Consider the following 26,391-nt stretch of genomic DNA (forward strand, 5'->3'; position numbering starts at 1 on the left):
TTAAACTAGGGAGGAGCTGTGGACTCCCTTGAGGTTAGAGTGACCTTACAGAGAGATCTGGGTAGGCTGAAGAGCTGGGCATTCACCAACCATATGAAATCTAAGAAGAGCAAGTGCTGGATTCCCCACCTGTAATGGGGTAATCCTGGTTATACATAGAAACTGGGGGACGAGAGGCTGGAGAGCAGCCCTGTGGAAGAGATGTGGGGCTTTGGGTCCATGGAAAGTTGCATGTGAGTCAGCAGTGTGTCCTGGAAGCCAAACAGGCCAGCTGTGTCTTGGAGTGTGTTTAGCACAGCATAGTCAGCTGGTTGAGGGAGGTGATTGTCCCACTTTACACCACGCAGGTGCAGCCCCACCTTGAGCAGTGTGTGTTTTCAGTGCCTCAGTATAAGAAGGACATCAAACTATTAAGAGTGTCTGGAGGAGAGCAACCAAGATGGTGGAAGGTTCTGAGGGCAAGACTTGGGAGGAAGTGGCTGAGGTCAACTTAGTTTGTTCATCTTGGAGAAGAAAAGGCTGAGGGGTGACATTGTTATGGTCTACAACTTCCTCAAGGAGGGCAGTGGAAGGCGAGCTGTTGATCTCTCTGGTGACCAGCAATAGTACAGGAGGAAATGGAACAGAGCTGCATCAGGAGAAGTTCAGACTGGACAGCAGGACAAGGTTCTTCACTGAGAGGGCAGTGGGTCACTGGAACAGAGTCCTTAGGGAAGTGGTCAAGGCACTGAGCATGTTGGAGTTTTGAGTGTCTGGCCAAGGCTTTTAGTTGTATGGCTTAATTTTAGGCAGTCCTGGAAGGAGCAGGGAAGTTGGACTCTATGATGATTATGCATCCCATCCAACCTGAGATAATCTATGATGGGAGTTTAAATCCAGAGAGCGTTTTCAGAGCTGCACCTGCAGTCTGTGCCTTTGGAGGGCTGAAGCTTCACTGAATTTAGGGAGGTTTTTCTGTCCCTTGGACTCAGAGCAGCTCTCAGAATCCAAGTGACTTGGACTAAGCAATATGTAGGAGACACCAAAATAAAATGCCTAGGAAAGTAGTTATATATGCATATTTTAGAAGTTGGTATGTCACCAAAGTCAAACATTTCAAAGCATTTGACATGCAGGTACTCTTTCTTCAGAATTAGGTATATAAAAAGACTTCTGTAAGCTTTACTGATATATTATGTAATTTGTTCTTCTGTTTCAGCAAAGCACGTATTTTTTGATATTTCTTTGGTTTTCATAAATAATCTTACTCATCAATATATTTCATGAGGCACTGTAGAACAAGCATGTGCCCTGTTTTCTGTTTTTTGCATGAAGAAGCTGATTTTTAAATGGAAGAAGGAACACTTTGTTTTGTATTTTATTTGGTCATTTCAGTTTTTTAATAAATTCTGACTCCTCAGCATTTCCTTTCTTCACTTACTGAAGTGTTAAAATGAAATAGCAATAGTAAAATATGCTTATGCTCTATAAAGGTTTTATAAATTGAACAATGGTCTTCTGTTACTTCTTCAATGCAGTCAAATCAATCTGGTTGTTGCCAGCACCTAGATTCTTAGGTTCTAATATGAAGATGTGCTTTTCTAAATGCAGGCTATGCACAAGGTAAAATACTGCAAAAAATATCACATATACTTATAAATCAAGTATTGTATATTCTATAATATATACTCTTATATTCTGGTTATACTATAATTTATTATTACTTGCAATTAATGTATTACTATATATAATATGACATACATATTTTATTTCATAATTTGCAGATTTTTTTAAAGGCCAAAAAATTATTTAGCCATTTTGTGTTTCTCTTTCCTTTTCTTGACATCCTTTGGAAAATCTGCTGTCATTTTCCCAAGTCTTCTTTGAGCAGACAAGTTCATTGTTGATGAAGGTGGTAGCTGGAGAAATTGTTTGCCTTTGCTCTTTAGAACATCTCTAACCTTTATCACGTAGCAGGTATCTGTACAGGTCAAGTTGAGAGTCAAAATACAGGCTCTTAACAGCAATGTACTAGAGGTAGTGTTGAAAACTTGCCTGGGGTGTATAGCAAAAGGTACTTTCTGTCTGGATTAATACCAACTGTGTTACTTCCACAAAGCAGAAACTGTTTGGGTTTGTGGGTTTCCTACCCCCCATCCCGTATGTTGTCCTGACTGTTTAAAGGTTCATCTTGTCTGAAGTAAAAGTGTTTTTTGAACACCTAGGAAATAATAGAAAAAGACTTCTGTGGGTCTGTCAGTCGTACTGGAGGAAGAAGCTGCATCAAAGGATACACACTATGTGATACATAGCCTTGACTCTTAAAAAGCAAACAAACAAAAAGATGTTTTAAAAAAGTAAAACAACCTCCTGAATACAGAAGCTGGATTTTGAGTGTTTCATGGACACTTAAATAACCTTGTACAATATTAACGACCACAGAAGAAACATTTATATAAAGCAAATGTTTTGAACTTTTACCATCATCTGGAATGGTGCAGCTGCATTTGCAAAATCATGCAAATCATGTGTAGGGGGAAAAAAGCATTCATAATTCAGGTTATTCATGCATGCAGATTTTGTGATTTACCCCTTCCCTAATCTTTATGTATCCATGACAACACAACTTGTTCACATTTTGCAGGCAAAGCAGTTAAAAAGTGAAGGTTTTAATGATATAAAATTAGCAGATCTACAAGTATTTTTTAAGACATTGTACCAAAGCTTTGAGCATGTAAATGTATAGATGTAAAGGATTACAAGGAATGACAACTGCTTCTCATAAAACTACACAAAAAATATAAAACTTGTCATGTTGTGCAGATTATTGTACCATTTAAAATCCAGACTTAAGTCTTCAGCACAGAACAAACTCTTTTAATTTTAAATGACACTTTAGTTATTTGAACAAATACTTGTGCTGCTTCAAGTCTTCATTCTAAATATGCAAAGTAAACCAGAAAATGAGCAAGGAAGTAAATGATAGTTGTTTGCTTTTTCACTGTGGAAGGCTCTTAAGCAGACTTTTCCTTCTACTGTAGAGGCCTAATGCAATGGCTTGATTTTGTAGGCACTTTTTTGATTTCCCTTTTCATAATGAATTCACTTGTAAAATCTCTGCACATCATCCTTTAAAAGTACATGTGAAAATAGATTATAATACTAAAGCTAAATTATGCATTTGGAGCTGAAAGCCAGTTGCAGTGCTGCGAAATTGTGAAGGCAGATCTTTATGCCCACCTGTAGTTTTGCTTCTGAAGAAAAGAAAACTTGCAACTATGGAAGGAGAATGAGAAGGCCGGTTCCTTCTGATTTTTATTCTCTTGAATCAGCCAGCTGAAATACAAATGAAGGAGTTTGTCACTCTAATCTCAAAAGTACTGGCATTGGCCCATACCTCTCCAGACCATGTGTTTTAGTATCACACTTGCAAGTTGTGTGTGAAGCACTGAAACTACAGCAGTATATCAGGAATGTGTCTGAATGTGAGCTTGTAAATAAAGGAGATTTATAGCAGAACACAGCAAGGAAAATTGCTTTAAAAATCAGTAACAGCCTACCAGTATCATCAGATTAGTAATAAATAATGCAGAAAAAGCTAATATGCATGCCATTGAGCAAGTAACTGATGAAATGAGCATTTTGGAGCTCTAAACTTCAGTAGTACCAGAAGTGATAGTATCTGGTGGACAAAAACCAAAGTGAAGAATAGGGGAAAATGGGCAAGCCTGTTATACTTTTTTTTTTTAGGTGGATGGAAGGTGTAGTGTGTGTTTTGAGTTGACATGCATGTCTGTATGGAATCCTAAACCACAGCATTCAGTAAAATGTTTCTTGAATTTTTCAGGAAATCTTATTAAAGAGAGAAGCTTGGATAGGTAGGTGGAGTTATACCTTATTAGCTGTGCTGTTTGTGGTAAGGTGTTATTAAGCTAGAAGAAGCTGGGTAGAGGCAATCCAGAACCAGAGCACAGTCAGGGCAATTGCTTACATATACCATTGTCCTCTCCAGTGTGAGGGGAAAAGATGAAGGCATCCTTCACCCTGATAACTCTGCCTTTTCACCCCACTTCTTGTTTATTGTTAACTGATGGCCAGAAGTTGTATTCCTGTATTACTAGTGAGCAATCAGGTAATTTTGTTCCTGTTCCTTGTCTAGTCATGCTACCGGATGCAGCACAATCCCTTAAATTTCTTCTTTAGCATCCCTGCCATATTGCAGGCCATAACATTGCCAGATGCATTCTGTTGCATTGAATCAGTCATCTGCATATGTGGCTGTGGCTGTTGCCTTCAGTGCTTCATGCCAAGTAAATGAGGGAAAAGGCTGTGGATGCTGTCTCCCTGGACATTGGTAAAGCCTTTGACACAATCTCTCACAGCATTCTCCTGGAGAAACTGGCTGCTCATGGCTTAGATGGGTGTGCTCTAACCTGGGTTGAAAGCTGGCTGGATGGCTGAGCCTGAAGAGTGGTGGTGAATGGAGTTACATCCACTTGGCAACTGGTCACAAGTGGTGCTCCCCAGGGCTCAGTATTGGGGCCAGTCCTGTTCAATGTCTTTATCGACAGTCTGGATGAGGGGATTGAGTGCACCCTGTGTAAGTTTGCAGAGAACACCAAGCTGGGCAGGACTGTTGATCTGCTTTGGGGGTAGGAAGGCTCTGCAGAGGGATCTGGACAGGCTGGATCGATGGGCTGAGGCCAGCTGTATGAGGTGCAACAAGGAGAAGTGCCGGGTCCTGCACTTGGGTCACAACAGCCCCAAGGAAGGCTACAGGCCTGGGAAGAATGGCTGGAAAGCTGCCTGGTGGGAAAGGACCTGGGAGTGTTGGTCAACAGCTGTTTGAACATGAGCCAGCTGTGTGCCCAGGTGGCCAAGGCAGCCAACAGCATCCTGGCTTGTATCTGAAAGAGCGTGGCCAGCAGGGCAAGGGCAGCAGCGATCATCCCCCTGTACTGGGCACTGGTGAGGCCACACCTCGAACACTGTGTTCAGTTTTGGGCCCCTCACTGCAGGAGGGATGTAGAGGTGCTGGAGCGTGTCCAGAGAAGGGCGACGAAGCTGGTGAAGGGTCTGGAGTACGAGTGTTATGGGGAGCGGCTGAGGGAACTGGGGTTGTTTAGTCTGGAGAGGAGGCGACTCAAGGACTTCATTGCTCTCTGCAACTGCCTGAAAGGGGGCTGTAGGCAGGTGGGAGTAGGTCTCTTCTCCCAGATAACAAGCAACAGGATGAGAGGAAACAGCCTCAAGTTACACCAGGGGACGTTTCTAGTGGATATTAGGAAAAATTTCTTCACTGAAAGGGTGATGAAGCATTGGAACAGGCTGCCCAGGGAGGTGGTGGAATCACCTTGAGGTCTTTAAAAAAACACGTAGATGTGGTGCTTAGGGACATGTTTTAGTGATGAACTTGGCAGTCCTGGGTTAATGGTTGGACTTGATGATCTCAAAGGTCTTTTCCAACCTAAATGATTGTATGATTCTATGCATACTTCCCATGACATTCCTGGTACAGGCCATGGAGTTAAAATTCACTAGTTCTGTGTAACATTCACGCTAAACCCACATCCTAGATCTGCACTGCCTAATCCTTCTCCAGCTCATGTCATCTTCTCTGATTTCTGCTAAGGGTTCTCAAGGATAGGATGTTTTGGAGATGGCAAAACCTGATGAAGAATAAGGGGATTGTATCACGGGCCTCGGCCTGCTTCCCTTAGGGTGATCCACAGAACGCAGCAACACCACAGTGGCCCCTAGTGGGTTGTACAGCTGCTGGCCTGCGGTGGGCCTGGGGCAGGACACCACGCTTGTCACATGCCGGCTGTGAAGTACTGGCTTAAATGGGGCAATTTAGTGTCTGAAACGTGTTGGTGAACAGTGTTGTGGGGTATAGGATAGGGAGAGGATTTGGTTAATATGGATGTCTCTGTTAGTGCCTGCAAAAGCTTTTGTACGGTAGCTAGTGAAATGGTGTAATTGAAAAGTGTATACATATCACAGAGCTGAGGGGGACAGGAAATTCTTGGTTTAGATGCAAAATGATAATCAGCTTAGAAAACATGGCCCTAAATTAAATACAAGTTTGTAATGCCACCATATATGGTAAAGAAAAAGACATGTGACTTCATTTTTCAGGGGAACAGCACTGAGGCTAGGGGCTTTCTAATTACTGTTACAGAGATTCTGGGCTTCATGGAATGCTTCATTTCGGAGTAGTTTGTCATTGTAAAGATGTAGAGAAAATAAAGGAAGTCAGTTAGCAATAGACATTGTCAAGGTCTGAGGAGGACTTAGGTACAAATAGATGAATTTAAGCACGTGGCATACAGCTAAATCCCACTTAAGGATATGTGGAAAGGGAGAGAAATGTGTCAGACAGAAATTTTCTTTCATATACCATAGTATAAACAGAAAGGATGGAGAAGAAATTCAAGCTCCATGCTGTGTATCCACAAAACTCTGCCAATGAAAAGTAATGCAAAAGCACTGATTTTTGGAAGGAATAAAAGCAGCCGTGTCTCTGGAGAGAGTAATTAGGCTAGACAGCACACCTTGGGAAAGAAATCTTGCCCTGAATTTGGTTAGGGTAGGGCCTTTTTTGTTTCTTACTTCCATGGATTGTGTTATTGCACAACTCAAGTTTTTTGTTTGGTCAGGATGGCAGAAACCAACAGTGTGGTTCTGTAATGCTGCCTTTTGAGTTAGTTACAACCAATTTCTTCTTTGGAGGACTGTTTCTTCATGTGTACTACAACTTTCAGTAGTAACTTGACCTTAATATGTTTGGTGGAGGTGGGTGGGTGGAGGTCTTTGGGCTACAGATCTCACTACATTTGATTTAGTTTTTAACTACCTGTGTAGCTGCTCAGTGGCTTACTAAAAGAAAACTTTCGTACCAACTTTTTATCTTTTAGTAAGCACATCAGTCAATTTGGAGGCTTGCTATTTTGTTTTGTTGTTTAATTCATGCATAAAAGTAAGGTTTTCTAGACTAAAACTACTACTAGACATTCCTACAATAAAACAGGCGTTAGTATGAAAGGAATTGTAATACTCATTTCAGGAATACTCTCTGTAGCCTTTCTTTTTAAATTTGCAAGTTACAGACGACTCCAGAGCAGGAATTTTGATCATCTTTGTTTTGCAGTTAGCTGAGATACATGTCCCAACTGCAGTTAAATAAATAAGTTGATGTGAACTTCCAGGTGATCAAAAAATGCAAACCACTGGCAGAGAACGGTTAAAGGCAGATCTTGCATGGTGTGTTGATAGCTACAATCATTCCAATGCCACTTCAGTAAAATGCATAGCAGAGTGTACTATAGGTTACTTCATAGATAAAGAATGTGCATTGTCAGAAGAAGAAGAGATTACATAAGATTTATTTTAGTGTGTTTTAAATATTATAAATTCTGAAGTTTTCTTTCTGTAGTTGTTTCTGAAAAAGTCATATATAAAAACGAAGTTAAACTTCTAAATGAGGTCAGATTGAAGCTCCCAGAAGTTAAAATCAGCCTGATGTTCATTGAAGCTTAGCTTTTAATATAAAAGTAAATCCTTGCTTTTTCTAATCCCGTGTAATCTAATTGCAGTTGATGAGTAAAGAGTCTCCAGTCTCTGTTGGAAATGATGCTTACGTTGACCTTGATCGGCAGGTATCTTAAGACTAGATGTTTCTTTTCCTTCAATCATAGCACATCAGTGGCCAGTCATTTTGTGTTACTAAAAAGACTTCTTTCTTTAATCATGAAAAGGTTTTGTGGGAAATTCAATTAAGGTGTGTAAAACTAAATTTCAGTATTTCAAATCCTTTTGCTTTATAAATGTAGTTTACCCATTTTGTGGATTTAAAGGACAGGAAAAACTATATTTGGAAAACAAGTTTAGCTGTATGACATAGTATAGCAAAACTGCAGACCAGTGCAATCTTTGGGTATTGAGAAAGAAGAATAAAAAGTGTATGGTATTTGAATATCACTTTTTTTGCCAGTTCCTACTTGCAAAGTCAGTTTAAAAAAACACATAGATGTGGCTGAAAATCCTTAAAGCAGTCCTGGGAACTGTTACAATACATAAGAGAAATTTTCAAAGAGAATGCTTCCCTGTCTGATATATTTAAAGAATATGCAAACCCGATTTTATTCTTACTAGCTTAACCTCATGCTAATGCTGTCCTACTTCCTCGGTTTTTTCCTAATTGAGAGGCATAGCACAGTGGTGTTCCCTGTGTTCCTCCATCCTTTCTCTGCAGAAGTATGTAAGTTCTGGCAGATGGAATTATTTTTATATACCATTAGGCCCTTGAGAAGTAAAACTGAAAAAATAAGATACAGTGATGCTGTTTGAGAAAGTCCACCTAAAATTCATCATATATGATAATACATACCTATATCTCTGTATACATAATATGCACACACCTGCTTTGTCAGCCAAATTTTCTTGTAGCTGTTTTTTATGTTATCTTAACTGCAGTCATGCAAACCTGCAAGATACATATCTTTGAACATAAAGGCTTTGTGGGAAGTATCTGAACATTTCCTACTGCTTACAAGATTCAGCGCCCTTTTTCAGAAGGGTGGGCTTCTCCCTTCACCATTTTAGTGGTATTCCTTTTGTGCAGTAAGAGTAGTTCCCAGTCACTACAGAGATTTTACCCTAATTGTCCATTCCCTGTATTCCACCTTCCAGTCCCTTCTGTATTTGAAAAGTAGATTGAAAACTGAATTTATGCATTCTTCATCCCTAAAGAAAAGTGGTATTGACAATTTTTTTCAGTGTACAAAGCTGATGATTTCTTCAGACCCAAATTCTTCAGAATTTCAGTCAATTCATAGAACAGATGTGATAATTCTAATGCATTTTTGTAAGTCCAGATATTGCTTTTAGGTATGTTTACTTTTTGCTGTCACACAAGCTGAACAGTAATCTTATCTGCTTCTTTCTTTCTTTCTAAGAGCAGAATTGCCTTAGTTTTCAAAAAAATTAATGTATTACCTAAATGTAAAAACAATTTTACGGTCATGTAGTTCAGGATATTTTTAGACACTTCACAGAGTGATGGAGCTATAAATGTTTGTTGTTTATGGTAGCTGAAGAAAACTACAGAAGAATTAAATGAAGCTCTAGCAACAAAAGAAGAAATTGCCCAGAGATGTCATGAATTAGATATGCAGGTAAGGTTTGCTATATTGTTTGTATTAATTTTGAAGTGGAAAAGAGAGATGTTAATTTTTAGGTGGCTGAAAACAAAAAGTATAGTGTGATGATGTGATTTTTGAAAGGGAGATGAAAATCGCACAGTAATTGTTTTGCTTTACTTGTGCTAACGGAGTGAATTTTGTTGTTTTCTTGTCTTGATGCAGTGTTGCCAGTATTAAGATTATTTGTACTAACAAAAATTCTTTTCATGCAGGTAAGAAGGGGTTGAGCTGTGTGGTTAAACTCTTCCATTAGACAAATCTTGGAGGTTATGCTACTGTAACAGTTTCCGTTAAGGGTTAAATCCCGATCTGAAGTTACTGTAGTGTGTCAGCGGTGTATGGATTTAGACTAAGCCTTACTGTAAATCAAGCATGCCTTATCTGGAAGGCATAAGGAGTGTAAAGTGGGAGCCCCAGAAGGCATTGCCATTGCAACCCTGCTTAGGAGTATAATTCAGGCTTTTGCCAAGCAGTTCACTAACTGTTAGAATGAATAAAGGTGATTTGTGTGTCGTGGTTTTGGTGTATGTGATGACTCAAGCTCTTATTGAAGCATTTCCTTCTGAGATGTTCACATTCCATCTCTTCCCATCCTGCTCCTGCATGTTAATTCTATACTATTTAATAGTTATGTGAACCTGTGCTTCATCTGTTGTTTGAGTTGCAGCACTTTGGGTTCTTTTCACTACTGCGTGTTTTCACAGCGTTGGGGAAACAGTAGTCTTTGGGGCTGCGTTCCTGTTTCAGAGGCACTGGATTAAAAAAAAAACAAACAAAAAACATCTGGGAAGGGCACAGCCGTCCCTTCAGTGTGATTGATAGGCATTGTTTCTTTTGGAAATAAGTTTTAAAAGCTTTACTATGGAGGCCCAGTTCTATTTGGTTGTTGGGAAAGTATGCAGACTTCATTACAATGAAATCATCTTCTGTGATAACAAAGACTTCTTTAGATGCTTGTGCGAAATACAGTTAAGAATAGTTACGTTTTCTGTGTGGTAAATCTGCCCCTAATGTTGCAGTGGGTTAGTTACTTCACATAGCAATTGAATACCTATTCATGTTACAGTATATTCTTGTGAAATGTGATTATTGAAGCCTGTGTTTCCATTTGCAGGTTGTGCTGATACTTTATTATGCACGAGAAAAAAAATACTCTCTAGTTGGATAGCTCAGTTACTGCAGTGTAATGCTTTTACTACCACAGGTTGCAGCCCTCCAGGAGGAGAAGAGCAGCTTGCTCGCCGAGAACCAGATTTTGATGGAACGTTTAAACCAATCTGATGCTATTGAAGATCCCAACAGCCCTGCAGGTCGTAGGCACTTGCATCTGCAGACACAACTAGAACAACTCCAAGAGGAAACATTCAGGTAGAAAAGCAATGCTTGATTAAATTGTTTGTAGCTTGCAACAAGCTTGACTTACATACTTCCAGTTCTGCTGGCAATTAAGAATTAGTATAATGGGTGGTAAAACCACAGTAGTAAAGTTTTTACAGTGATATACATGTTATGATTTACCTCTTTACATGCTCCAGCATAAAAAAATTACATTATTTCATAATGCTGAAATGTTGTATACATGTCACTCTCTACTTTCTGGAGTTATTTTGAATTGTTTGCGTGCAATCACTTCACCCATGTTTTTCAAAATCAGTGAGAATGAAAAGTAGCATATTTTCCTTTATGTGAATTATTCTGACTGTATTCTTAAGGTGTAGGAATTCCTAGCTGAAAGTTTGCTATGGGCAGTACTACAGGTGGTATTATTATACAGCAAAGTGTGTCCTCAGAGTTTGAAAACAAATTATTTCATATCTGAAAGATGGAGATTATCAGCAGGTGAGCTCCACTCTTCATTTGCATTTCATTGATGTGGAAATCCAGTTCCTCTTTAAATATCCTTCGTGGTCCTTTTGACTGTTGCTTTCAAGCTGTGTAAGCCTATTCTGCTGAAGAAAGCTGATTCACTTCACCATCATCTTTTCATTCTTGTTGCTGTACTTTCCATAGCCTTTGTGAATGAAACTGTGGTATTTCTTTACACTGCCATTTTTTTCCTATCTTTCTGTCCTCTTCTGGTTGCCCTTTTCTAATTTTTATGTCAGCTGCCGTATAACTCTCCTTTTTTTGCCTGTTTTGCCATTTCCCACTTCCTCTTGCTAAGCCTTTTTCCTGCATGTTTAAACACAGTCTCCATTTAGTTTCTTGAAGAATGTTCAGCATTTCTCTTTTGCAGCAGCTAGTGTGTGATTTTCTTCTATGCATCTGCCATGTAAAGGAATAACATAGTGCTGTCTCCCTAATGTCCCCTTTTATCTCTGCTTCTTCATCTCCATGCTCTGGAATGTGTCCTACCTAAGTCTATTACCAATTGCTGTTTGAACAAGTTTCGTCCCCATATGCAATATCTTCACTGCCTGCTACTCTAGTTTCAGGTTCTGAAGGTCTTTTCACATGTGAGACTCATCTCCCAACCTCCTTTATCTCTTTCCCCTGCCTTCATAGCATGTGGTTTCTAAAGGCAATTTGTGTGTGTTCCTTGTCCAGCTCTACGTGAATAATCACGATGTACGTACAGCTTAACTGATGCCCAGTGTGGTGTAAGTTTTTCTGCCAGCCTTGCATCTTTATGTCCTTTGACAGTTCCAGACTATCATGATCCAAATCTTTTGTTGCGTACGATTTAGTTGACACACTGACTGTCTTTTGTCTCCATTCTTGTAGACTGTTTGTGGACTTCTTGAATTAATGGATTTAATACCTTGCCTTGCCTGTGTGCTCCCCCCTGCCCCAGCCCATACCTCTTTCTTCAGACCAAAATCACAATAGGACTTCAGGGTCCAGGTTGTGTCCTCTTCCATTCGTTCAAAATGCTTTGATAAAGCTTCTCTTATATTGTTCCTTTTGTTCACTGGCAGGTTAATGCAGCTTTGATTGTGTATTCTGTATGTGAGTAGTTCACTCCAGAAACTTTGGTCTGAGTTCTTTACATGCTAACTAGATAACTAAATGTATGACTTGGTTCTTCAGAGGGTACTAGGCATGCACAGGTTCTTTATAAGTAAATAAATAAATAAAGTCACCTTGGTGAGAGCTCTACAGCATTTGGAACATCTTACAATCAAGTCAGTATTGTCAAAGGTGTATAGGAGTTGAACAGCTGAACAAAATCTTAGGATAAAGATGTGTGTTCAAACTCTGTATGCCTCAAGATTAAAAAGGGTAGAAATTTCTGCTTGAACTGTCAATGTGAAAAATTATTATGACACAAAACCACCAGGATTTGTCTTTCTGAGAACATACATCACCTTTGGATCTTCCAAATAGAAAGACTGATACCAAATCAGGGAGCATCAAAAAAGTCAATCTGCTTCTACATTTTTGGAAAAGCACATTGGGCTGCTGTTTCCTTCACTGCACCAGAAGGCTGTTTCATGCCTTTTTATAGAGGATGATGATGATGAGGAAAGGTAACTGTGGCTAAAGCTGAGAATTATGTTCTGTTTTACTTAATTTCTATAGATTAGAAGCTGCCAAAGATGACTATCGAATACGCTGTGAAGAACTAGAAAAGGAAATTGCTGAATTGAGACAACAAACAGAAGAGCTTACTACATTAGCAGAGGAGGCTCAGTCTTTGAAGGATGAGATAGATGTACTCAGGTAAACTCCGTTCCATTAACCCATTTTTAACTAACTTTTAATCCATATAATTTGTGTACTTAGTCTTCATTAAGTTTTGCTTAACCAACTTTAATATTAAATATAAACACTTTGTCAATGCCAACGTTCTTTTGGATCCTCCAGTTAAATATACAGACCACCACACAATTCTGCTGAAGTAAATTAGTTATTATATACCTAATCAATAACTAGTAGTAAAATGTTCAGTCCTACATCATTTTATAGTCACAATAAATCACTCACTGGTCTCTTTGAGTATTCTCTACTCATCTTCACCATGACGTGGGCATCTGTTCTCATCAAGGGAACTACACTCTTTCCTTTCCTGGGTTTCCATTATTTGGACTGTGGGTCACACTTTTTGGTTCATCATACAATGCTAATGTGAACAACATCTGTTATAGATCTCCTTGCCACTGGATTTTAGCACCCAAAGTTGTGATGATTTGATGATGCTAGGCGTTTATTAAGTGGGATGGTCCCTTTTACTATGGTACATAATCCCTCTTTCATAGTGCCTTTTCTAATTCACCAGCAGCTTTTTACCAAAGCTGTCTTTACCTCCTCTGTGATTAATATAAGGAATGAGCCCATCAGGCTGCACAATTCCACAAACTATCTGTGTGGGCAGCATGGGTTCAAAAAGTAATTCCTTGCTTCACAGAGAGGCTCTGCACTTCATTGGGGATTAAGATTTGTCTTGACTCAGTGTCCCATAAATGAACCATCAATTTAATGGAGGATTCTCCAGACTTCATAGGAAATTGAGTCTGTAAATCAGTTGGTAAAATGAAACTGGGGGCAGTAATAGTAACAAGGGTGTGGGTGGTTGGGGGTGTGAGGGCTGTTGCTGTCCTGGCAGTGGACCAGGTGGACTGAAAAAACTGTAATGTTATAAACGAAGCCTGGTGTTTTGTGTTGTTTTTTGTTGGAGGTTTTTTTGTGTGTGTTTGTGGTTTTCTTAGAAGGAATCAGGCTCCAGAGCTGTTACGGTACTTCTGTGTCACCAAGTACATGCTGCCCAGGAGATAGATCTTTATGATTTTATTCCTGGGTATCATTAAAACAAATTGAAGGGCAGAAAATTTTATTCTTTACCCTTGTGAAATGCAGGACTGAGGATCGATTTAGAAATGAAAGGAAATGTGTGGGAGTGAAGGTGCTGAAACTTATTTTACGATTGGAAGCAGATAAGAAGGCTGTGTTAGGAAGAGTGATAGTGTCTAACACTACCTCCATCAGCAGCTCTTTGAGTTGTGGGAGGGAAGCGGACAATTTAGAAGTGAAAACATTAGTAATAGGAGGATTGCTTTCTTGTTCTCCCATGATGTCTCAATGTCTTCTGCATTAAGGCAAAATACTGAGGAAGCTTCAGGACATACAGTTTTGTTAGTTTTCAGAGTACAAATTTGACACAAATCTGTCCCTCCAGGCATTCTTCTGATAAAGTGGCCAAGTTAGAAAGCCAGGTAGAGTCATACAAAAAGAAATTGGAAGACCTGGGTGATTTGCGACGGCAAGTGAAACTCTTAGAAGAGAAGAATACAATGTATATGCAAAATACTGTGAGCCTGGAAGAAGAACTAAGGAAGGCCAATGCAGCACGCAGTCAGCTGGAAACATACAAGAGACAGGTGAGAACAAACATCATCAATGGAACAGTTCTCTGTATTGATCCACATTTTCTCTTCATAACATGGCTACATAACACCTCAAGTAAAAAAGGTATGAACAAAGAGTTCCTTGTGTTTAGGAGACTTCCATGTTTTGTAGGTAATACCTTTGTTCTCTTTTCCTGCAATTCTTATCATTGTTTCAAGTTCACAGTAGTTTGCCAATAAGCAAAAAACAAAGAAATATTTCTTACTTCTAAAAAATCAACATGTTAAGTTTATTTCCTCAAATTATTCCTAATTTATGTTTAGTAGGGGGGCTTGAATTAAAGCCTCTTCTTTCAGAAAAAGCATCCACTTTTCACTTAGAAATTTCCAGCAGTGACAAATGCACCACAGCTGAGGTAAGTTATTCTTGTAGTTAAGTATCCTCTTCCTTTTTTGTAAGGTTCTAGTTTGTCTGGTAAGTCTGGATTATTTGTCCAGTTATGAAGAGGGAAGGATGCACACCATGCCTATTGTGTATATGTACCCAGCTGAAGTAAGAGGCATCTGTTTATCCTCCTGCTTATAAAAGTTCTGTATGAACCTGTTTCTGTAATGGTGGAAGATGTGCTTAATCGTCTCTCTGCTTCTGTACTATACTGACATGACATCATTCTGGAATGCTTGTAACGGGGCGAGACAGTGTGGTTTGTTAAAGTGGTAGTCCCTGCCCTGTATTTTTGCCTGCTCGTAAGCTGAAGTGGTCATGGCCCAAGGGTCCCTATGTGTCAACTTACAGCAAAACGAAAATACAGAAACAACCACTAACAACATTGCAAGCCTGAGAGCCATGGGTGTCCCTGAGACCTCATAGCTCTTTCCCTGCACCTGACCATCTTTGTTATTAAGAACTAGCTTCAGTCTCTGTGGGATAATTGTAAATATGGTCTAAGTGATTCCACCAGAAAAAAAGAACTTTTCTTGTACAAGTTCTGCAATAAGACAATCAAAAGGAAAAGTGAATGTAGAAAGCAATGGCCTTGCACATGAGTAGTATCATGCTTACTGGCAACAAATATTTCACTCCATTGAACAGCTAAGTATGTGTTACAGTTGTGTAACCTTGATATCTGCATCTGGTTATTCTTATTTCACCAGCGGTAAGGATTTTGGAAGGGTCAGTCCCATCATTTGTGCTGCAAAAGTACTCCTCCTTTTCTTCATTGTTCCCTGTGTGTTATGGGTAGGATTTCCTGTCTGAGGAGCTGTCAATCTATACAAAACTGTTCTGCTGGCCGAGACTGGAATAAATGTCAGGTGTCTCATGACAGATGAGTTTTCTTCACCTAACCACAGGGCCTCAAAATGAATATGCAGTGTCAATGTATGTAAGGCTGGGCTTCTTTTGAGACATGCCTGTGAATTATGAGCTGTCACAAAATTAATTTCTGGGAATCCTAAATTGTGCTGTAAGAATTAAGCCAGGTATTAGGATTCTGATGCTGTGTCACTGCTGGGCACTAGTGTGCTCCTGTAGTAGAATGTGTCTTATCTGGTGTGTGAAGGATCCAACCCCACTCATGATGATGCTGTCAGAGGAGTTATTTCTTTCTTTGACTTAGAAGCTCTGTGCTGTGCAGATGAAAGTGCTTGATTCAAACTCCTATAATGATATGCAAGGAAATCACACCTTCACCCAACCCAGCAATTTTTGAGATGAGGTTAGTGGTGATGCATTGTGGTGGGACATATGGTAGCAATTATTTAAGAATTTTTGTTCACTTTTCTGAAAGGAAGCACAAGCATTCTCTAAGAAACTTTTTATTGCAGCATGAAGAATTGAAATATGAAGACTCCAGGATTTTTTTTTTATTTTAATTCAGCCCCTTTGTTCATGTGCATTCTGCAATATTTTTTAACAGTATGTCATGCTTTTCTTTGCTGCAAGATTCCTGCTTTATTCATTCCACATGTCAGATAATGCTGAGTACTCTGCATCACCATGTTAGCTGTACCTTTCTGTACACTCCTAAGTCCTGATTCAAGACAATTTATTTCCTGCTGTGTTTTCTATATTATCGTTACCATAGCATGAGTGATTGCAAACATTAATGCATTTGTTTCCATATGAAGTGAAAAAAATATACTTGTTTTGCAAGTGGGGGCACAATTGCAGGTGAAGGCCTGCATTTTTTAATGCCTGCAGTTATTCTGATAGCCCCGGTGATGGATGTCACATCTGAGAAACTAAATATTTTCATACTTAATGTTTTGGTATGATTTTAATCTGATAATCTCAGAAATGGCAGGTCTGTGGGGTTTTTGCAGGCTGTAATTTAAGAACAAAACCAGTAAAGTCCTTCTCTGAGACCATGCAGATTTTTAGACTTGGTAGTTATTTGAAAATAAAAGGTAATTAGAACCACTAGGCAGTGTTAACGTAGGTATGGCTACTGCTTTGCTTCACAATTTAAATTACTTTCTCTGTAATCTAAAAGCCATGAAAAAGACTTCTTATGAATTACTTCATTAGAAGCTGTATGTCTTTAGCTGAGTCTTCATTTAGCTTTTGTGTTTGCAGATCAGTCTTTATTCAGCTTACTTGCTTCCGTGCTCTCTGTGTTATGAGCTTTACTAATGTTCTGGGAATAAGCCTTTGCTAGTAAAGGCTGAGAGTTTTGAAAAGGCAAGACCTCACTCATTTGCCTCCCTGTTCACTGATCATTTCTGCTCAGCTTTCAGATTTCTGTTCATTTAATTTTAAAAATTCTTTACTGATCTGTAGTTGAAAGTATACATATGACTTTGTTATCAATGTTTCCTTCTTAAGTAAAGAGAACTGTTTATGAGCCTGTGGCTGAATCTTTATATTAGTGTATTAAAAATTATTAGGAAAATCTCAAGTTAGGAAATGTTACCTAGCTTCATAAGCTGATGTTTGAATTCTGAGTGAGGCTTGTGAAACAGACTTAACAAAAGGTGTAGATAATTTGCTTTCTTCATTTTTTTTCTTTATCCTAGGCTTCTCTGAATGCAGGGGGATTTTTCTACTTTTCCTAAGTTCTTTGATCCATAGAACTATATAGCTTTTTTTCTGTAAACCATGCTTGGTTTCACAATTTTTGCTTCTTTTGCTTGTGCTGAGACCTAATATTTGAATGCTGTTGGTTTTGCTGAAACACAGAACAACTGATGAAAGCAGTTTTTAGTATGTCCTGTAGGTAACTATTTCACTTGTTTACAACATGACTGGTGGTGCATGGTAATTGGCTACTTTGTCTTGTGTATTTTGTTTTAATTCTAATATTTGCAGACAAATTATTGATTCTTGTTCTCACAGGCAGTTGAACTACAAAACAGGTTATCTGAAGAATCCAAGAAAGCTGATAAATTAGATTATGAATGCAAACGACTGAAAGAAAAAGTAGACAGCCTCCAAAAAGAAAAAGATGTAAGTGCCAAGGTGTTATTTATTGGTAGTAGTGGTAGCAACTTTGTGTCCTTTATAATACAGAGATATGTTAATCATAGTTAGCTATTTACAGCAAGCTTTTTAAATTAGGAGGTCTTTTTTTTCACTTACAATTTTCTGATGTTTTTGTACAAGATTCTTTTTAAACCTGAAAACTGAAACATACATAACCCATTTTTAAGAGGAAAAGCTTTAATATTTGGGATCTGAGGTTGTTTCCTAACCATTTACCATGAGAAGGTTAATAAACACCTAAGGTAATTGTAATGTATTCTGAAAAACTATTTAAAGTAGGATTTCTGCAGTATCATCCTAGAACTAAGCTCCTGTTGCATTTTTTTTCTAAAGCATTCTTTGAGGTACCAGCAACATGCTTCTCTTTGTGGAGTCATGACTACTGCAGCTAGAGGCTTAGGGGTCGTGTTGAGGGACAAGTCCTTTGTGTCAATCTCACCTTTTATGACAGGTCCTTGTGATCTATCTTGTATTGCCAACATGGAATACATCAGTCTATTCCCTTCCTCTCTGTCATTTGCTGCTAGTGATTCTGCAATTAATTGCTTTGTCCTCTCTTGCCGAGACCAATCCTTCAGACTTCTCTTGCACACTATTGTTTCCCGTCAGTTTATTTCAGCTTGTTTCTTAGGAATGTATATGCAGGTGCCTCAAAGTACCTCAGACCAAGGCTGGCACTTTGAGTTAGCAATTTCTTAAGCTTGTTTCAAGTATAAGTCCATCTATCCATCAGAATCTTCTTTTCCCTCAATAGTCGTATTTCCTGTTCAGTTCTTTCCAAAATTTCCAGCCCCTGAACTGGCTTTGAACTGAAAGTTTTCAGTTATTTTCTGTTCGTAGGTCTCTGATTTCCATATTCTATTAAATTTTCAAACTATTCTGAACACTTGCCCTTTATCATGTCCATATGCCCCTCAGTTCAGATTGGAATGTCCATAGTAACTGTATTCATATTGTGCTTGACTTTTTTTTTTCTGCTCTTTATTTAAAGTTTCGTTTTCCAGTTTTGTTATGTTTAACAATGGTAAGATTGTGTCTGTGGCTTACCCATTGCTTGGTGGACCATTTCATCTTGCACAAAGGATCTGAATTGCAGGCCATTGCCATATACTTTTCTGTATTACCTCCTGGTAAATGGCATTTTAGGGGTGATGTTGTTTTTCAATGCATTCTTTTGAATAGATACGCACCTGTGAGAAGTAAATTACAGCTGAAGTCTCTCAACATTTGAATTAGTAGGTAAAACCAGTAGAAAATAACTCTTTCAGTTGCTTATTGTCACATACCTGTCAGTAAGGTTGTCCATAGAGGTATCTTGTCAGTTATACTTTGGAAACAATTACTGAAATTGGTTTTGTCCTTGTCTTTATGTTCTGGCAAAGTGTGGTAGTGTGTTTGATATCTTCAGCTGTGTAGCTTGGCATTTTACCTCTGTGGTGTTTTGTACTTATACAAGTACTAAGATAATTTGATGAGTTGACTTCATCTGCAATGTTCAAATGAAGCCCTAGAGCATATTCTAGCATTTGATTAATCAACTTGGTATTTCTGACTGATGCTAGCAGACTGCAGAATCCTTGTTTTAAGTAGCTGAGTTTGAGTACTCCTCTGTATGTCTCTTCTGTAGTATTTATGGTAAAAAGTTTTTTCACCTGTGGGGTTTGTGAAATGGTTTTCAGTGCTAATAGATTGTATGCTTTATTCAGATTGTTCTGACAGTTGCATGAGTTCTTGTTGCAGGATTCAGAAATACAGTAGAAGCCTCTGTCACACCTCATCAAAATGTTCTTAGCCAAAGTGATTCCAGGTCCGAGATCCATTTGGTCTGACATATAAAATCTACCTGAATTAAACTGTTAATAAGATTAAATGCAAGGGAGCTGTTGGCTGACAACTCCATACTTGCGCAGAGCCAAGGTCTGTCCTGGACCTTTTAGTAAGACTGGACATGCCTGATTTTAGAGCAAGCTACAGCTTGGATCTTTACATAGTTGCCATTGTCTCCTTTCATTTTTGAATCTTGGCAACCTTCTGGACAGAAACTTGATGCTACCTGTGGATTCTCATTTTTTGCTAAAAGGAGACTTGTGCCAAATTGGGGGAATAGTTGACTGATGCTACAGAGGAGCCCATCTATCAAGATCCCGAAGTGGTCCAGTCATGTTCTTCAGTTCTCTTTGGACTGATCTTCAAGCACCTGGGGTTTTTTTCATAGCTAAGATGCTGGTAAATGGCAAGGCCAGCTGACACGCAGGAGAAAGGGGATATGGAAATGCTGCTCACACTTGTACTGTGGAAAGACAAACAAAACAAAGTTAATGCATTTTATTTATTATGCTGACTGTGTACTCAGCTGCTTGGCTTCTTAGGGAGGGAAAAATCTATGGACTTATAATTAACTTAATTTTTCCCAGTCCTGATGAGAGGGAAAAGGAAGATGACTGGCCACAGTGGGTGATGTTTACCACCTGGTCCCAGAACTCGGTGTCACTAATATCCTAATTTTGTAAGCTTATACCCTGGTATTTTTACCCCCAATAAGTGTAATACAGAGCAGCAACCCTTCTCAAAAAAAACCAACACTGTTGTTCATGTAAAATATATAGTATTTGTTTAATCTGTTGCAAAATAGACTGAGATGCCTTGATTTGAAAGTCATCTCTAGAGTTGCATTAAATTCTTTGTAAACAGTTGAAGGCTGTGTCTTCTGGTGACTTATGTACTATTAGAGATGGATTTTTAGTGCCAAGACTGATATTCGTTCTCTTTCCAATTATTCAGAGATTAAGAACAGAAAGGGATTCTTTGAAAGAAACTATTGAAGAGCTTAGATGTGTACAAGCTCAGGAGGGTCAGCTCACCACTACAGGTAAAGGACAAATAAGGAGATCTAATGCATCCTTTTCTAAAGTTGTGGGACTTCTCTGGAGAGCATTGAATGTGCTTTTATTTAACACAGAACAAATATAAGCTCTTCTGAGATGAACAGTGAAAAGCTGCTTCAGCTATTCATAGCTTTTTAAGCATTTGAAAACTCAAATGTTATTTCAGTCCGTCAGAAATGCTAGTCTCCTCCCCAGTTTGACATTTTTATACTGTATATCTGATTTTGTGTAGTTATATAATCTTCTTCAGAGAAAGAAAGTTTTTCTCATGTGTATGATGTTTCATGTGTTGCAATTTATTTCTACGTGTAATGCTGCACACTTTGTAGTTTTTAGATAAGCTAATGAGCAGAAAATACACTGCAAAATTACTTTATCAGAACGGATGAAGACAGAAATAATTATTATTCTCCAAATGGAATTGTGCTTGTCTGTTTCTCTTGCTGTAGCCTGACTTTGTGTCATTTTCCATTGCCTAGCATTACTCTAAAACTGTAATCTTCTAGAACAATGTTTACTTCTGGTCTTTTAAAGAAAGTTACTGGTCTACTTGCTGAATTTTTTACTTTTCCTAACGTAGGATTGATGCCTCTGGGAAGACAAGAGACTTCAGACAGTTTAGCAGCAGAAATTGTTACTCCTGAAATAAAGTAAGCTGATGTGTGCTTTGTTCTACTAACCTACACAATGTGCCAAGAGATGATTAGTTCATTTTCAGTGTTATAAAGCTTCTGTACCTTACTACAAGAGCAATTCTTTGTTGTTTCTGAACAAAGCTAAAGAACAGAATAATGTTTTGAGGCAGTTTGTGAAGTATGGAGTTACTGCATAAACGTTCCAAATGATTGTGTGAGAGAGGACAGGACCCTAAATGCCATAAATACCCAAGCATTGCCTGTGGTTTTAGTGACTCATCATCTTTGGCTTCTGAAGATTAATTCTGGAGTTTATGCAAGCATACATCTATGCAGACTGTTTGCAGCTGCTAAACTTGGCCTCCATACCTGCTTGACAGAGGTGGACAGTAGCAGTGGCTGCTGTAGGACTGAAACTTTCTGGTATGGAGATCAGGGCCACTGCTTCTGCTGATGGAGGGGGAAGACTGCACAAGGCGGCCTATGCATAGGAATAGCTACTGCTGCTCTCTTGTTCCCTCTGGGGTGACAGAGCATGGGTCTATGTCCAAGCAGCTTTCTCCATATCATGGAGAAGATCTGTGGACCAAATAAGTGAGTTTTGTGAGGCAGATTCTGTCTGTGGCTTGTGAGTTGCAGCTCAGCATATCAACAAGTTCAGGGAGGAGTTAGCAGGCCTCATTGAAAGAGCTTTAAACTAGATTTGAAGAGGGAAAGGAATTAAACCAGACTCAGTAGAGATAAGCCTGGGGGCAGCACACTGTGTGCGTGAGGGATTGTGCTTGCAAGGCCCTTCAGTCTGCTCCACAGTAAGCACAGTTGGATGTCCCTGTACTAATGTGCTCAGCACCTTAGCCATTTCAGTGGAGGCAGGGGATGGAGATGCATGTGGCAGCTAAGATGCTTAAGTTCTTGATGCATTAAAAACCACAGAATCACCTGAGAACGGTCACATCAGAATTAGGGTTTCTTACCAAAAAAAGGTGACAGGATCAGTAGCCCAACTGAAGTGCGTCTACACCAATGCACACAGCATGGCAACAAACAGCAGGAGCTACAAGCCATTGTGTAGCTGGAAAACTGGTACAGTTGCTATCATAGAAACATGGTGGGATGACTCACACAACTGGAGTGCTGCAGTGGATGGCTATAAACTCCTTGGAAGGGATAGGCAAGGAAGGAGAGGTGGTGGGGTAGCCCGGTATATTAGGGAGTATTTTGACTGTCCAGAACTTGATGATGATTAAATAGTTGAGTGTTTATGGGTGGGAATCACGGGGAAGGCCAACAAGGCTGATACCATGGTAGGCATCTGTTACAGACCACCCAAATAGGATGAAGAGGCAGACAAAATATTCTATAAGCAGCTGGGAGAAGTCTCATGGCCACTAGCCCTTGTTCCCATGGGGGAATTAAACTTTACAGATGTCTGTGGGAAATACAGTAGAGAGGAAACAGTCTAGGGGCTTCCTGAAGTGTGTGGAAGATGAATTCCTGACATGGTGAGGGAACCAACTAGGGAAGGTGCCCCACTGGACCCATAGTTTGTGAACAGAGAAGGACTTGTGGGTGCTGTGATGGTTGGAGGCCATCTCGGGCACAGCGATCATGAAATGATAGTTTTTTCAGTTCACGGAGAAGTAAGGAGGGCAGTTAGCAAAACTGCTGCCTTGGACTTTGGAGGGCGGACTTTGGCCTGTTTAGTGGCCTGGTTGACAGAGTCCCTTGGGAGACAGTCCTGAAGGGCAGAGGAGTCCAGGAAGGCTGGGCATTCTTCAGGAAGGAAGTCTTAAAGGTGCAGGAGCAGGCTGTGCCTTGTGTGAAAAGACAAGCTGGCAGGGAAGAAACCTGGCCTGCCTAAACACAGCTTTGGCTGAAACTCAGAGGGAAAACATTTGGAACAAAGGGCAGGCAACTCAGGAGGACTACAGAGATGTCATGAGGTTATGTAGGGAGAAAATTGGAAGGGCCAAAGCCCAACCAGAACTTAATCTGGCTACTGCTGTAAAAGATAGTAAAAATGTGTTTGTAGATAAGTTAGCAACAAAAGGAGGGCTAAGGAGAATCTGCATCCTCTATTAGGTGTGTGTAACAAAGGATGAGGAAAAGACTAAGCTATGTAATGCCTTCTTTGCCTCGGTTTTAATAGTGAGACCAATTGTTCTTGGAGTATCTAGCCCACTGAGCTGGAAGACGGGGATGGAGAGCAGAATGAAGCCCCCATAAACCAAGGGAAAATGGTCAGCGACCTGCTACACCACTTAAGCAAACACCAGTCTATGGGGCTGGATGGGATCCACCCGAGGGTACTGAGGGAGCTGGCAGAAGTGCTCCCCACAACACTTTCCATCATTTGCCAGCAGTCGTGGCTAACTGGGGAGGCCCCAGTGGACTGGAGGTTGGCAAATGTGACACCCATCTACAAGACGGGCAGGAAGGAGCATCTGGGGAGCTACAGGGCTGTCAGCCTGACCTTGGTGTTAGAGAAGGTTATTGAGCAGATCATCCTGCCATCAGTCAGCATGTGCAGGGCAGCCAGGTGATCAGGCCCAGCCAGCAGGCAAGTCCTGCTTGACTAACCTGATCTCCTTCTATGACAAGATGGCCTGCTTAGTGGATGGAGAAGGGCTGTGGATTTTTTTTAGCTGGACTTTAGTAGAGCCTTTGACACTGTTTCCCACAGCATTCTCCTGAAGAAACTGGCTGCTCATGACTTGAATGTGTGTACTGTTTGCTGGGTAAAAAAAAGAGAAGTGCCAGGTCCTGCACTTTTGTCACAGCAACCCCATGGAAGGCTATAGGCTTGGGGAAGGGTGGCTGGAAAGCTGCCTGGTGGAAAAGGATGTGGGTGTGTTAGTCAACAGCTGGCTGGATATGAGCTGGCAGTGTGGCCAGGTGGCCAGGAAGGCCAACAGTATCCTGGCTTGTATCCAAAAGAGCGTGGCCAGCAGGGCAAGGGAAGCGATCATCCGCCTGGACTGGGCACTGGTGAGGCTGCACCTCAACTACTGTGTTCAGTTTTGGGCCCCTCACTACAAGAGGGATGTAGAGGTGCTGGAGCGTGTCCAGAGAAGGGCAATGAAGGTGGTGAAGGGTCTGGAGCACAAGTCTTCTGAGGAGCGGCTGAGGTACAGAAGAGGGAGACTCAGGGGGAGACCTTATCGTGCTGTATAATTACCTGAAAGGAGGTTGTAAGGAGTTGGGTATCAGCCTCTTTTCCTAAGCAGCAAGTGATGGAACAAGAGAAAACAGTCTCAGGTTGCACCAGGGGAGGTTTCAATTGGATATCAGGAAAAATTTATTCACCAAAAGTATGGTCAAGCTTTGGAACAGGCTGCCCAGGGAAGTGGTTGTGTCATCATCCCTGGAACTAATGAAAAGACATGTAGGTGTGGCACTTTTGGGGACCTGGTTTAGTGTTGGACTTGCCAGTGTTAGGTTTACAGTTGGACTCAATGATTTTAAAGGTCTTTTCCAACGTAAATTATTCTGTTAAAACAGACCAGCGCGGTAGACGTGACTTGCTCAGGTTCATGCAGTAGTTTGGTGACAGCTGAGATTACAACCTCCTGTAACACTCGGCACGAAGCTTTGCGTTCTCCGCGTTCTACCTATAAATCTGTTCTGTACTCTGAGCTATAAAAAGGGCATTCAGGCAACTTCCTTGTGTTGTGCCTTCTACAATTACAACTCTTCTAATCAGGTTTGTGTTTGAGGGTTTGATGACATGATTGTTGCTTCAGTTGTCTCCCTTAAATAGGTAAAGATTATTTTTGTTACATTTACGCCTTCTGTGGTAAGTTGCTTTCTTCTTTGTAGACTGGTGTACTTTTTTCTAAAAAACTGTTTTTTATGTATTCAGGGAGAAACTCATTCGCCTTCAGCATGAGAACAAGATGTTAAAATTGAACCAAGAAGGTTCAGACAATGAAAAGATCGCCTTGTTACAGAGCCTTCTTGATGATGCAAATTTACGGAAGAACGAACTGGAGACAGAAAACAGGTAACAAGTTTTGTCGCCTGTTTCTGTTGTCTTTTCTAACAATTACATACACTTTTGACTGTACTGTGTGCAATACTGGCTGCCCCAGTAGAAGAAGGACATGGACTTACTGGAGTCAGTCCAGTGACAGGCCACAAGGATGTGATTACAGAACTGCAGCATCTTTCGTATAAGGAGTCTGAGGGATAGAGACTACTATGTGGCCTGGAAAAGCGAAGGCTCAGGGTGGGTTTTATTAATGTTTATAAATATCTGATGGGAGGGTCTGAAGGAGATGGAGTAAGACTCTTCTCCGTGATGTGCAGTAGCAGGACAAGAGACAGAGCATTTAAAATACATTAAATTTCATCTAAACATAAGAACATGCTGCTTTTTTTTTTTTTTTACTGGGAGGGTTGCTAAACACTGGAATAGGTTGTTCAGAGAGGTTGTCTCTATCCTTGGAGATATTTAAAACCCAACAGGACATATTCCTGGGCAACCTGCTCTGACTGACCCTGCAAGATTAAGCCAGTCAGCATGTCCATGGGGACCAGCATGCATCTGAGCATGCTAAGGTAACTGACTGATACTGTGAGACTACTCTACGTCTAAACTTTGAATCTGCTCTCTATCTAATCTTCTCTGATCCTCCCCTTTGACTGGGGAAGGTTCCTGAACTCTGGGAAAAGGTAAATACTGCACTCACCTTCAAGAAGGGCAAGAGAGTCTGCAGAACTACAGAGACTGGTCAGCCACAGCTCGTTTTCTGGGGATTTCACAAAGCAAGTCCGTCTGGAATCTCTTTCCAGCCCTATGAAGGACAAGAAAGTAATCAGGAAAGGCCAACATGAATTTATACAGGGGAAATTATACCTAATTTAGCTGTCTTGACAATGAGATGACTGTTTATGTGAAGAAGGGTGAAACAGTGGACA

The 26,391-nt window shown here is 40.1% G+C and overlaps 1 protein-coding gene across 4 annotated transcripts in view; it reads left to right on the top strand.

The window, feature by feature from the left end:
- The window catches only part of LOC130142645 (protein Hook homolog 3), a 94,142-nt gene that overhangs the window by 41,302 nt on the left and 26,449 nt on the right, over positions 1 to 26,391 (top strand). For all 4 annotated transcript variants that reach the window (XM_056324938.1, XM_056324937.1, XM_056324939.1 and 1 more), the window contains exons 7-15: positions 7,575 to 7,637; positions 9,072 to 9,155; positions 10,387 to 10,550; positions 12,705 to 12,845; positions 14,299 to 14,500; positions 17,805 to 17,915; positions 20,733 to 20,820; positions 21,417 to 21,486; positions 25,334 to 25,474. In XM_056324938.1, the coding sequence (XP_056180913.1) occupies positions 7,575 to 7,637; positions 9,072 to 9,155; positions 10,387 to 10,550; positions 12,705 to 12,845; positions 14,299 to 14,500; positions 17,805 to 17,915; positions 20,733 to 20,820; positions 21,417 to 21,486; positions 25,334 to 25,474 (1,064 nt within the window). The remainder of the gene's footprint in view (positions 1 to 7,574; positions 7,638 to 9,071; positions 9,156 to 10,386; positions 10,551 to 12,704; positions 12,846 to 14,298; positions 14,501 to 17,804; positions 17,916 to 20,732; positions 20,821 to 21,416; positions 21,487 to 25,333; positions 25,475 to 26,391) is intronic.

Source organism: Falco biarmicus, chromosome Z, assembly GCF_023638135.1.
Source record: "Falco biarmicus isolate bFalBia1 chromosome Z, bFalBia1.pri, whole genome shotgun sequence".
Taxonomy (NCBI): Eukaryota; Metazoa; Chordata; class Aves; order Falconiformes; family Falconidae; genus Falco; species Falco biarmicus.